The sequence below is a fragment of the Simochromis diagramma genome, unplaced genomic scaffold, assembly GCF_900408965.1.
Source record: "Simochromis diagramma unplaced genomic scaffold, fSimDia1.1 OVJJ01000685.1, whole genome shotgun sequence".
NCBI lineage: Eukaryota > Metazoa > Chordata > Actinopteri > Cichliformes > Cichlidae > Simochromis > Simochromis diagramma.
In genome coordinates, this window is record NW_024387477.1 from 5982940 (window position 1) to 5996237 (window position 13298).

Below are 13298 nucleotides of genomic sequence, written 5' to 3' on the forward strand. Positions count from 1 at the left end.
TAGCTGCTTATTGGAACACAGTTTTCCACCACACAAGCTGTGAGATTATTCAATAACTCTTAACAGAAAGACTACAAGACTCTATTCTCAATTGTCGTTAAAAATTACTTCATTACCTAGGCCTTAATGGGAGGTTCTTTTTAATTAATAGGGTAACTGGATATTGTCAATTAAATATTTACTCCAAAAAGAACAGTGCTAACATTAACATGAATTAAGGTAATCTATATGTGAACAATATATTTTTAAGATATTGATACACTGAGAGCAAGAGCCTGATAGGCAGGTACAGTACTACACTGAAATAAGTATGACAACACTTTCTTTTTTTCCTTTTTTCTTTTTTTTAAATCCCTTAAACTATATTGGTTTTCACTTACATTGTTTAGGGGTATTGGTATAACATGCTTTAAGAATACATGGGATCCATGACAAACTATTGCATTCACGCAAGTGAGTTTTCATACCTAAAAGCAGAACATCTAGCACCTTTTCACTATGGCTTTTGATAAACTACAGTAGTTTCAGAGCATGTAATTTTCAGTCGTCAGGGCAAGAACAGTAACACAATGTATGTAAGAATTTCTGGATTCAAGACCAGTCTTTTTTTTTTTCTCTTCTTCTTTTCTATAAAATGAAGTTAGCGCAATAAAATCTTGTAGTCATTCAGTTCTATTACAAATGTGTGCAGTACAATGCATGGCAGTTATCAGCTGAGCGTTAAGATCCAAACCCCCAGAACCCGAAGCCAACTAGAGCTAAAAATCAGTTGGGATCTGGTTGACAAGCATGCATATTGTGCACCATTAAATAGGTCCCGACCAGATTTTGAGAGATCCTCCACTATAACACTTGTTTTTACTTTTTTTTCCTTCTTCTTCTTGTTTTTTTTTTTAAAGTCATGCAAAACACCTCTGAAATAGATCTGGGAGTGAATTAGGTAGGATAGTGTGCACTGTGGCACGTTTAGAAATGGGATCACAACCGCTATGTCTGAACATATGGTTTGAGTACAAGAACAAAAGTCAAACAGGTTTGAATAATACACTTGTAAATGAGTTGCAGTGTACATTGCCTCTTTTCAGTGAATATTATTAACATATTTACTGATCTTTTTTTCTTGCATGCCTGTCTTTAAATGATGTAATATCTACTATTTCAGACAAAACTGAATATTATAATTGATTACATTAAATTATTTATGGTCTGAGGAAAATGACCAAACTAAATTCAGATATACCCTTTTCATGGCATCCTTTCCATCTGAAATGGACTGTTCTCCTTTATTTTTATATACCGAGAGGCCCTGAGTGATTTTTTTTTTTAAACTTACAATATATGCCAGCGAATAGATATGTACACATAGGTTAATTCTCAAAGCTGTGGGTTTAACTCATTAAATGGCTTTTTTTCTCTTGAAGGTGGCACACATCAACGACTCACATTCACGTAAGAAACAAAATTAAAAGGAAAAAAAAGGCAAGATCCCTTTACACATAAAAGCAAAGGTTACAACCGCCTGTTAGTGCTTAGTGGGGCAGTTAGGAGGCAAGAGAGAATTAAAAGCAAAAGTTCATATGTTGCTCTTTTCCCTCCCACCCCTAATAGATCCTGTTTTCTTTTTTTTAGCATCAACGCAAGCAGGGAACTAGAAGTCAAACAGTGTTTCTACACTACTGAACACTCCAGCTCTGTGTCATTTGAAGCCCGCTCTGATCACTGTAGAGCTGGTGGAGTGTCATCAGTGACTTCTACAAGGTTTTGTCAACATTCTTCTGTCTTCAAACGTTTATCTAAAAGCATTCACACTGAAGCTATACATACAGTTGGCTCTTTTACAACACCATTACCATGGCCTAAGACAATGACCTGACCGAGTTACCAGATTATAACACTTACACAAACATTGTTAGTGCTCTAACTGTTTTCTTCAATGCATTTTCTCTAGAACGTAAAACCAATAAATAAACCTTAAAAAAAGGAAATAAAACAGCATACTTTCAAAACAAGTGGAAATGACATAGTATTTTCAGGATTAGTAACAGGTTTGTGCTTGTCAAGGTCATAAAAAGGCAGATCTGAAATCTTCAACAGTAGGCTATATATGTATATAGGATTTGGCTCACAAACAATGAAATAAAAAGCCCAGTCTTCCTAAAAGGGGAAGAAAAATGTTCATTTAAAACTCGCCACTCACTGCACATATTGCTTTCTGCACAGGTCTCCAGAGCACTATGGCATCAGCATACCCCTCAGAAGAGTACTCCCATACTTTAAATACACAGCCATGGTGTATTCACATGCTAAGTCTTCTCTCATGGCGCTTTCTGAACAAGCAAGCAATTCATTTAGTATGCTTCTTTGTCTTTTCTATTTCTTTAAAATTTGATAATTTTGGTGGCAATGCTTGATTAAAATATTGCTAGTCTGAATCAACAGTTCATGCAAATCCTAGCATGCTGCCCTGTATCCAGTGGTTACACAATGCATTGGCTCTGTGAACAGGACAAACATACACGCACAATATGCACACACGCGTACACACTTTGCCAGAGGAACAATGCTGACGTGGAGGGTGGATGAAGCACTTGTGCAGTTATGCCGGATGACCTCGAAAAGACGCAGTCCATTAATCTACGACTGCTTTTTGTACAGATCCGTGTTCCAGAGTGGATTATCTGGGGTAGAGGATACCCCATGGTTGCAGTCCATAAACCTCAGGCTTAACAGAATCTGCACTGAACCACAGCAAGTCACACTTTCACAATAGCATCGGCAAAAAAACTAAAATAAAAACAAACAAACAAAAAAACAACCCTAAAAACAAATAATGGATAAAACCGTTAAAAGGATCAATACATTATTGCAGAACATACATTATTAACAAGTCACTTTGCCCAACACCTACACAAACATGCATCTATGATGGTTAGGTGTCGCCTCCAAACACAGATACCCATGTTGAAGTACTCCTATTATTTTTCTGCTAATTGCACACGGTGTCCAGCCATCATTATCCAGGCTTCCAACTCACCTCTTCCAAAGCAGGACCCCCACTTTTCACAAACGCCCCAACCAAATCCACCAAATTTAAAAGAAACCCTGTAAACAAAAGCAGCAAATAATGCATTGTAGGGAAAAATCTTTGGAATCTGCAACGAGGGGGCAGAGAAAGAACTGGCTGGCGATCCCAGATCTCTGGCTATAGGCTGCGATAGGCAGTGGGTTTCATGTGACTCGGGTGATGAAGCACAGCAGAGGTACAACAGGCTCCAGAAACAATCCTGGATTGCTTTTTATTTAGGAAGGGGCAGGAGTAGTGGGTTGGTAAGCAATAATTACTGGAGGACGCAGGGGCAGGTGTCCCCAGCTTTGGGGCAGACTCTGGTGTGTGCAGCTTTCCAGTTCAGCACTCAGAGACAGTTCTCACTCCACCTCCCGGTGTACGTCCGAGGCATCGGCTCGGCAAATAGGACAAGTGCGATTGGTCTGAAAGCCAAACAACACTCAGTGTAAAGACAAAGTCTTCTAAACAAAGTGCTAAAAATATGCTTTTTAAAGGTTTAAGCAGACATCCGCTTACCTTTAACCACTTGTCCACACACTTGGCGTGGAATTCGTGGTTACACGGTAATACACGAAGTAGCTGCCTACACTCAAAGTCACTAAAGCACACAACACACCTGAAGGGATGGAGGGGACTGGTTAGTATCATTAAGCCAATCTACACTTACTGAATCCTACTGAAAAGTGAGAGATGATCTTACAGCGTTTGTTCAGATAGATGATTCTCTGAGTTGAATCTATAGGACGGAAGTTGCTCTATATCTGCTTTTGTGAGTCCTCGTGGTTTTGCTTCACCCAACCTCTCTGCCAGATTCAGTAATGCCTAAGAAGAGAGAGGGAAATGATGTTGATGTTTTTGGTGTTCCTTCTAGGTTTTTGATCCACATATAGAAATGAGAATTGTATTTTATAGGTGTTTTTCAGCACTTGTACATGAAGTCAGAAATCAAGAACAATGAGCGCTATGATGCATTTGTATTACTGCAACCCTTTGGTATGTACCGTCAATTCAGCGTGGAAACACGTTTACATGTGACAGCGATTAACAAATTCACTAACTTCATAGTTCTCCATCTCCACATCATCCACATCCAGGTCTAAACTGATGGCTGGGCCCACTGCTGTTGGAGGCACAGGAAGCATTGACCTGAGCATTCAAACACACAGAGACAACAGGTGTAAGAAAGAACTGAACCCAAACACATAATTTCTCCTTGACAAAAGGCAGCACATGCCGTGCAAATACTAGCACTGAGTGGCAGCTACATTGAACCTCCATTTATTTTTAGACAGCAGAGATTCAAAGTCATTATCATCATCAATATCCGCATAAATTTAAAAAGGATATGAAACACTAAACATATTCCTGTTTGAGTGCAGCTAGCCAAACAATGTAGAGCCACTTACAGCTAAAGAGTAAGTGGGTGAACATGGACAGTATATCCTCAGTTTCTCAACATAAAACACATTGTTGCAGCCACAGCCAGCTGACTTTTACTTTTAGTGTCGCTAGTTTCCTCTGAGTTATCAAATCTGTCACTAGTTAGCTAATATAAACGAATGTAAGTCTATTAATCCACAACCAACCACATGACTTCACACTCCAAACTGACAGAAGATGGCGTTAAACATGTTTTTATAACTTTAAGTACTTGTTTCTGAAATCCAGCTTCACAGAGTTGCATCTATGTTAGTTTTTGAGAGCAGGGCTCCTTTATATGTGTAGCATTTCATGTCCCCTTTAACCCTGATGTAGCTGCAGTCAATCATCAAGCCCATGCACTAAAATCAGTGTAATCAGGCAGTTTTTATTGAAAAAAGTATATGATTAAAACTGCTATATTTCATCAAGAGGTGTGCTTTTCCTGCAGATACTCACAGGAAGTAAGGGAGGAAGCCTGGGTAGTAAGATGGGGGAGGGGGAGGTGGGGGGAGAGGCTGCTGCAACCGGTATCTCTGTCCACTCATTCGCCGGGGCAGCATGTGTGGATATGGCTGCAGAAAGACACACAGTGTCAAACAATTCAGTGTTTAAAGTTGTACCTTTTCTTCCATTTTACCTTCAAATTCAGTATTAATATTTTACAGAAATTAATTTTCATGCTTTGAAGTTGATGTAAAGCAACATTTGAAACAGCTGGAACAGAATGTGACCAGCTACTTTAAAGCACAGTAATAATATTACATTTTCTATGTTAAATAAATAGGGAGCCAATTATTAAAATTTGCAAGTAATGTGCCTAAAACTGCTGATTATTCAGAGAAATTATTCTCATACCAGTCACAAACGTGAATCACATGAATTACTATACAGTGCAAAATGCTTGAGCTACACCCCATTTCTTTATATTTCACTAGGAAAATGGGAAATAGATGCAGTGATTTATTAAAATGCGCAAACATATGCTGGAAAAAAAAAAAAGTTTGTACAATTCTAACAGGCTTGAAAGTCAATATTTGTTTGTAGTTACAGTGCATATGGTGAGTTAATATCTGACAGTACTTTTCTCTGTTCATAATTCCATCAGTTAACAAGATTACCAACATCACAGGCTCAAATGCTGCCCCAAATGACAACAGGGCTTCCACTGTGTTCTACAGATTGATGTAGACACTGTACTGCTACTCTTCTGACCTCCGTGTACGTATTATACCAAATCTTTCAAATTTGGGTTCACTCCATAAGACCTGTTGCCACTGATTTTCAGTCCAGTTCTTGTGTAATTTGGCATACCTCTGTTTTTTCTCCCCATTTCGCTTCCTTAAGAATGGCTTCTTGACAGCCATCCTTCCACTGACACCATTTCTGATGACGCTTATGTAGACGGATCAACTGAAGGGCCAGATGCGTCTCTCAAGTGTCTGTTCTTTGCTTTTCCCTATTTCTTAAGAACACAACTTGTCCTGTTCATCTGCTGCAGATAGTTTTTTAGGCATGACACTTTTTTTGTCCTCCAATTGCCCTTAATTTTTAAGGACACACTGGACAACATGTCAAGAAATGCCAAATGTTCAACTAATAGCTCTTTGCATCTTGTTGGCACAAGTGCTATTTTATGCCTGTCAAACTGTGTTTTCATTCTGCGAAAAGCTGCTAGTAACAAAATAGCTAAAGATAAAATTTAAAATTGGTTCTTTGCCAAGTTTTCTATTATGTGTATTGAGTTAGGTATTTTCCTTATACTTTAATGTTTCATAGGTCAAAAAAACCAAACTCATCTGAAAATGGTCAGGTACAAGGAATGGACTGAAAACGAGTGAAAAAGGAGCAGCTTTGAAAGACCTACAGAAAATACAATTTACAAATTTGTGCAAAAATTTGTTCAGTATTTCAAAAACTCAAAAAGGATTGTTTCAGTTCAGACTCTTACTTTGTAAATATGAACACAATGTGTCTGTTTTTTCATATATACATGAACACATTGTAACCAATATAAGTATTACTACTTTAGATTTCTAACTTCAATTTCACACCTCAAAAATCTTAATCTTCTGTAAAGCTTCTGGCATACTTAAATGCATCAGTGTGTATGCGCCTACTCAGATTAGAGCACACTGGCGTGTGAATTTGAGACGCTTTCCATGCTCTCTGCTCAACCCAAAACCATCAGGGCATGTCAAAAACTAGGAGATCATTCAGTGGATTCATATTTTCAAAGTGGGAAAAAAGTTTTTCTAAACAGACAAGTTAGTTCTAACTCAATTGGAATACACGCATTTACCAACTACTGACTTTATCTTGACTTATAAATATAAATATAGCTGGTAAAGGCAAAAAGTACATAACATTCAATCAAGACAATGTAACTGTAACATTGGAAGGACTCATCCAACTTTTTGCAGCAGTAAAGCTAACATTAATGTTAGTTCCCTAAAAAATAGAGCTCCAGTTGTTAATCTGTTTAACTGTGTGAGTCACAGGCTGTCTTACCACTCCAAAGGGAAGCTCCTGATGCAGAGGCTCTTGAGGAAGATATTGAAGGGGCAAAGAAGGAGGCAGCGCTGGTGGGTGATGAGAGGGAGGGTAGGAGAAGGTGCCTAATGGGTGCTGGTCCCCTCTTAGGTCAACTTCATTGTCTACCCTCTGTAGAGGCTGCCAGGAGACAGAAAAGGTCAGCATCGGGTCAAGCATGCAGACTGACCAACAAGCGACAATATTCTCTCTTTTTCTACATTTTTATTATAGAACAAAAATATACAGTGCAGTACTCACCATGCGTGGGTGCTGAGGCTGTAAAGGGACAAACTGGCTCAAAGGAGTAAGGTGCGGTGGCTGGTGGGGTGGTACAGATGGGGTTGGGTGCAATACAAAATGTTCGCTGGAGATCAGGGGTGGGAAGGCTTGATAAGACACCGGTATATGCTGCATGGTACATGCCTGTATGAGCTGAGGAGAGAAAACACCACAAGAACAAACATTTAAGTCAATTTAGAATCAAACCCTGTATTTTGAATAAGCCTCCACTTAACCAAAGCAAATTTGCTCCTTATATTCACAATAATGCAGCTATAATGAAAGCGTGTAGTGAATAGAAGCAATGTGCTGCATAAAGCCACACCACTGACATTACTAACACAACACCAGTCTGCTTAATAACAGTTAAAAAAACAACAAAAAAAACTTAAATATGCCAAAAATCTTATTTCACGCTGCCTGACTCATTTTATGCGAACATGAACACTAAATTACAAATCCAAGAAGCTTGTTTGCTAATCATGAACAGTGACAGATTGCATGGCTGTTATGGCGTGCTACATGGATGCCACTGACATTTGGGCTCTTCCTTTTCAAACTCACAGGAGGAGGAAGGCAGCAGAGCAGAGAGAGCTGTCCGCTGAACATTACCGAGCATGCTGGGAGCTGCTGAGTGTTGCACCCTGGAAGGGGCTGCCCGGTGTGCATGGGAAATCCGTGGGTCGTCACCGTCGTAACAGTGTATGATATAGGAACCGATCCCTGGTGCATCTTTTAAGGGAACAAAGTAAGGGGGCAAGATGAGGCAAAACAAAAAAAAAAAAACAGATGTCTGTCTGTTAAAAAACATTTATTACATATTAACCCACAAGAGACTTAAAATAATATATTACTGTAAAAACATCCAGTTAGATAGCACAGCTTAACACATTTAACAAATGGTAGAAACAAGTTACTCTCACTGTTACCTGGTCATGTAGATCCACCATGATGGGACTCTGCTGGGGCAGGTGAGCAGCAGGGTGAAGCATGCGTGGTGCTGTGCTGGTGTGGCTGTACTGTCTGGACTCATCTAAAGGAACCTGTTGGTGGTGTTGGGAGAAAAGCAGATGATGGAAGTTCTCATCCTGGACCGGCGAAGTGTGCAGTACAGGTCTGTCTCGTCTCCCCCACTGGCGTCTTATTGGTGGGCTATATGTCCATATAGGGAAAAAACAAAACAACAACAAGTGATTGCTACAAACACCGAGTACATTGTATGAAGGTATATGGTCTGAAATTGTTCTAGAAACCATTTGACATGCTTGATGCAAAACTATACTTCAAAATAACTCAAAACAACAATCCTGGAAGGAAAGACAGGGCTGAGAGTTTACCTTCTCCTGAGGTGCACTGGGGCGTTGCAGGGCTCTCCAAGGAACCTCCTCGGGTTTAAGGGGGCTGTTGGTGGCAGCCTATTTACTGCTATTTCCCATGGTCGCATTGGTGACGTCGTGCAGACGAGTCACGCTCTGGGAAAGGAAATCGTACAGTGGAGGCACTTGTATGTTGCCTCTGATTGTCTTAACCCTGCAAAGAAAAAAAAAAACACCAACAACAACAACAAAAATGCCAACTGACACGTTAATAATCATGATTATGCTGCAGTGCTTATTGCTGTGTCTATTAACTGAGCATGCACCAATGATAAGTGAAGTTTATGGGTAGAAAATAAAACGAATATTAACCTTTTTAAAAGGACCCTCTATGTAAGATTCACAAAGATTTCCAGGATCTTAACCCAAATTGGATCAAAAAAGAAGGCTGATAACAGGATCACTGACACTATCTGCACACTGTTTTGGTTAGATTAAATATGAAACAAGAGCATTTTTATGAACTACCCTGTAAATTTCATAATACAAGTAACATAACAAGATATGCGACTTAAGAAAGTGTCTGTAACTTCATGTTTTACTAAGGCACAAGAGGATTTATTTGCTCCTAGGCCCATATCTCACTGCTTTGTTTTAATGACCTCATTCAGGACTCAGAATTTATGAAAAAGGAGCTAAAGTACATTCACCGCAGCTCCCTTTATTTAAGTGCTAAATTTAAAGGGAAAGCTAACATAGCAGGGTGTTGGGCCACCACGTGCACATTTGGTGACCATTCTACAAGTCCCTGAAACAAATAGATTAATGGAAAACCATTCCTCCAAAAGATTTTCCCTCATCTGGTGTTTTGATGATTTTAGTGAGAGAGCTGTGTAACACGCATTCACTGTGTCGAGATCTAGTGTTTGCAAAGGCCAAAGCTTATGAGTCATATCATTTTCATACTCAAACCATTCAGTGATCCTTGTGCCTATTGGATGTGGCCATTGTCAGGTTGGCAGCACAATAGAACAGTGCTTTTCCAGACTCAAAATGGCCCATTTTGAGTCTGGAAAAGCACTGTTCTATTGTTCTATTTGGTAGATAAGAAAGCCCACAACCCACAAAAAAGTATTTTACCCTCTTTTTGTCAAGAAAATTCATCTTTAATTTGCAAGGCCAGATAAACCTACACAACAGATTCCACCAGTTAATAGCAAATGTAACACACACAAACACAGTGTTATGTGAGGAGGTGCAAAAGTAATCATCAATTTCACTGACACTTTCCTACACAGTCATTCTTGATGCTAAATAAATCAGTATGTTGTCCTCACACACACCAAATTATTTTTCCTCATTAATTTCCAACTTAATGACATCAATGTATGACTTTAAATTTGGATTGTTAGCCACTTTTAAAAAAATACCTAGAACTGTCCTATGCTTTCGCAGGCACTGCCATCTGATCAACAAGGTTTCATCCCAGAATAAAAGATATTATTCTGAACAACTTTATATTGATTTTCAGCAGCCCTACCTTCCAAGTGAACAAGCAGAGCCAAAGGGGAAAAAAAATCATACCATCAGAATGCTCAGATCCCCTTAATTTAAAGTAAGGCTCAAGGTTCCTTTCCTTTTCCCCCTTCCCCTTTAATTTGCTACCAGGCTGTACAACTGACAATTTCTATAACTCATTTATACATTTTCGAATAAATATCACTTGAGCTAAAAATAAATAAATAAATAAATAAATAAATAAAATCTGTATAAAATAGTAAATTCTAAACTACACCTCTTCTCTGAGGGGCCTGCTGTCTGTTTCACTTACTGTTGCCTACTCCGAGATATGAAAATGTAACAAACACATCATGTTGCTAGTTACAGGTGCCTAACTGGACTAACAGGAACTGGATAATTACATCCAACGGTATTGCCACTAATAATGAATTGTTTAAAAAGCCAGGTCGATAATATACACTACTTTATTCCGACTTTACTGCATTGTCTGTATTATACGTGGGCATGACTTGAGTTAAACTACAATAATGCAATATCAACAGCTAAGGAATGTGCAAGCGGCGGTGTAATTGATGCGATTACATTGTGGGTGCTGATAAACAGGGGTCGCTGCAGCGTGCATGAACAAAAACATGGAAAGCCATGTGCTCATAAGACAAAGCAACAACAAAAGATGTGGTAGGTAAGCGGGTAAGCTCGCTACTGTGCAGCTTGTGAGGCCACTGCACCACAACATAATTTCACAACGACATTAGGTAAAAGCCCTACACGCATTGCTGCAAGATGAGAAACAATGATATCGGGGCATCCACCAGTTCCTTATAACCAGGGCAAATCAGATGTCCCCTGCTGAAGGAGAACAGCTAACTTTAGACGAGCTAGGCTAACGCTTTGTCCAATACTGCAGCTGCTGCAAATAACGTTTGTTAGCTAGCATGCTATTACAAGATTTGGATAGATATTATTACAACTGCACATCTAAACCCACATAACAATTCTACACCACAGACAGACACAAGTATTATTCAGCAATGAGTTTGGTCACAACACACTGCCCATATCTTACTTTTTTTTTTTTTAGCTAGTCTGCTTGTTCGACGAGAAAGGGAGATGTCAGGTGTTTCAGCCTTCGAAATGTCGTGTCCCATCAAGTTATCCTTGCACGTAACTGCCTCTAAACGACCACCACCATCGGCAAAAAAAAAACAAAAACCCAACGTTAACGGACTTTCAATCTTCTCTGTCCGACAGCTTTTTTTGACACTGAGCCCGACGAAGCTGCTATTAGCTTGCTAAAGTTAGCCAGCTAGCACACGCTTTTAACAACTGCATAAGGAGTCCGTCTCTCCCCAGAAGCCGCTAAAATGGCCCGTCGGTTAACGGGAGCGTTTACCTGAGCAGGAAATACCGTTAATTGTGTAACAAAGACAACGTTAGCTACCATAAGACAGAAAACATTCCTTGGCGCGTGTATGTTCCTTGAAATGCATTGTTATGGTGAAACCACGCCTCCTTCGCCGAGCGGCCAATCAGCATACAACAAACACAGACGGCAGACATCCTGACTGTCTTAGCTACAATGTATCAAAACAAGCAGCTGCGCTTCTTACTTGTAGCTTATAAACAAAACGCCGCCGGAGGGGTCGCAGGGAAAGTAGTGCAGATGACCGGAAACATTAAATTAAGTGTTACAATTAAGTGCAATTTTGAGGTTTTACACTATACTTTCAAAGATTTTTACATATAGATTGACTAAAAACTATGATGTATTCATTTCTATTTGCTAAGCTACCCACCAGTAAATACAGAAACCCCATCTCGACCTCCACAAGTTGCTCATTCAATAATGCATTCGCAATAATTCAGCAATATTCGGTACATGCATCGACCTGCTATTATTTGTCAGTGCGTATTGCTGACTTTTATTCTTATTTTTATTTATTTACTTATCTTACTCAAGTAGTAAGAAACACTAATTTCCATACGTCAGTTTTCCACTTTTCTCACTTTTCCTCACTTAAAAATGATTGAATATTTAGAATCAAATTACAATCAAACTTAGTCTACTAATAGTTTTTTTGTTTGTTTTGTTTTTGTTTTTGTTTGTAGAGCACACTTTTTGAACTCAACAACAGCACTGTTGCACACAGTCTGTTTTGATTCTCATTGGAGGCCACCATGTCCTACTGTAGACTACCCAGCCGGTTATGTAATATTGCACTTGCATGATCAAGTTAGACATAATAAGGGATTTTATGTTTCTGTTGGCGACTGAATACAGCTGCAAAACATTTTACGTGATGCTGCACTTTAAGATTACCAAGCTTAAATGGGCTCACTGGCTACCTATAAGGCCCAATTTGTCCTGTAAGACTTAATAAATAATACAGGGCGTTTTGGGTGCTTCAAGGCACAGTACCGGAGCATTTCTGACATTTTGCATGCATTCGAAGGATGCACCTATGCAAAGCTGACTGGAGAGTGCAGTGGCCGTATGCAACATAGACTAAATGTAAACATTACAACATCGCACTCGGTAGCAGCAAAACAAGGAGGGGCTGGAGGTTGAGCAGGATGACAGCCCTAACAAGCCGTCTAACCATCTCCCGTTAAAGAAAAGCAGCGCAAATCTTCAAATTTGAAAGCAATAAGAAGAGGAGATGTGTCGTTACCTGATTGTTAATATGCAACCATCTAGTTATGACTGATATTTCCCTTGTAATGTTCACATCTCGTTAGGCTAAGTGCGGCATCCTGTGGTCAGCTGTTCCCGTGTGGAACATTCCGTGGATTTCACCACTGCTGTAAAAAAAGGTGCTAAACATTACTCTCTCACATTATCGGCAAGTTCTGTGTATATATTGTGCGCATTTGTGGCTTCTCAGCCGTCGAGACTGATTCCGTTGGAGCCACCTTTTCGTTTTGGAAGTGGCAGTCCAGCCCCGTGTCTGTTTTGACTTTCTGCAGTTCCCTGTTACACCCCCATTTTTGCGTATTTCAAGAGCAGAGAGCACACGGCGCGCTGCCATTTTTACCGTAATGGACAGAAAAAAGTGTGCCAGTCTGACTAGGAAGTTCATAGTTTCCCTACATAAAGTGTTTTATTTGCCTTCTGGGATTTGTGCGAATAGGGGGGAAAGACATCTTCATCATCTTACTGA

At 39.5% G+C, this 13298-nt stretch overlaps 1 protein-coding gene across 9 annotated transcripts; it reads right to left on the reverse strand.

Moving 5' to 3' along the window:
• Positions 1 to 340: 340 nt before the first annotated feature.
• On the reverse strand, positions 341 to 13159 carry rnf44 (ring finger protein 44). 9 transcript variants are annotated; one of them, XM_040015608.1, is made up of 11 exons: positions 13051 to 13159; positions 8638 to 12939; positions 8230 to 8452; positions 7865 to 8032; positions 7280 to 7453; positions 6998 to 7159; positions 4946 to 5061; positions 4126 to 4213; positions 3768 to 3889; positions 3584 to 3683; positions 341 to 3489 (listed from the first exon to the last, which is right to left on the reverse strand). In XM_040015608.1, the coding sequence occupies exons 2-11, from the start codon at positions 8742 to 8744 to the stop codon at positions 3427 to 3429; spliced, it is 1323 nt and encodes a 440-aa protein (XP_039871542.1). In that variant the 5' UTR covers positions 8745 to 12939; positions 13051 to 13159; the 3' UTR covers positions 341 to 3426. The 9 variants fall into 9 exon arrangements, with proteins under 9 accessions (XP_039871542.1, XP_039871549.1, XP_039871548.1 ...); XM_040015615.1 differs by having other exon boundaries at positions 8638 to 8830; positions 12810 to 13125; XM_040015614.1 differs by having other exon boundaries at positions 8638 to 11311; positions 12810 to 13125.
• Positions 13160 to 13298: the final 139 nt, after the last annotated feature.

Excerpts from the sequence above, each read along its gene's own strand:
- rnf44 (XM_040015608.1), bottom strand. The coding sequence starts at position 8,744 with ATGCGACCATGGGAAATAGCAGTAAATAGGCTGCCACCAACAGCCCCC. Across the intron at positions 7,160-7,279 it reads AGCCTCAGCACCCACGCATG|CCTCTACAGAGGGTAGACAA; the intron begins GTGAGTACTGCA and ends GTCTCCTGGCAG. Across the intron at positions 5,062-6,997 it reads AGGAGCTTCCCTTTGGAGTG|CCATATCCACACATGCTGCC; the intron begins GTAAGACAGCCT and ends GTCTTTCTGCAG.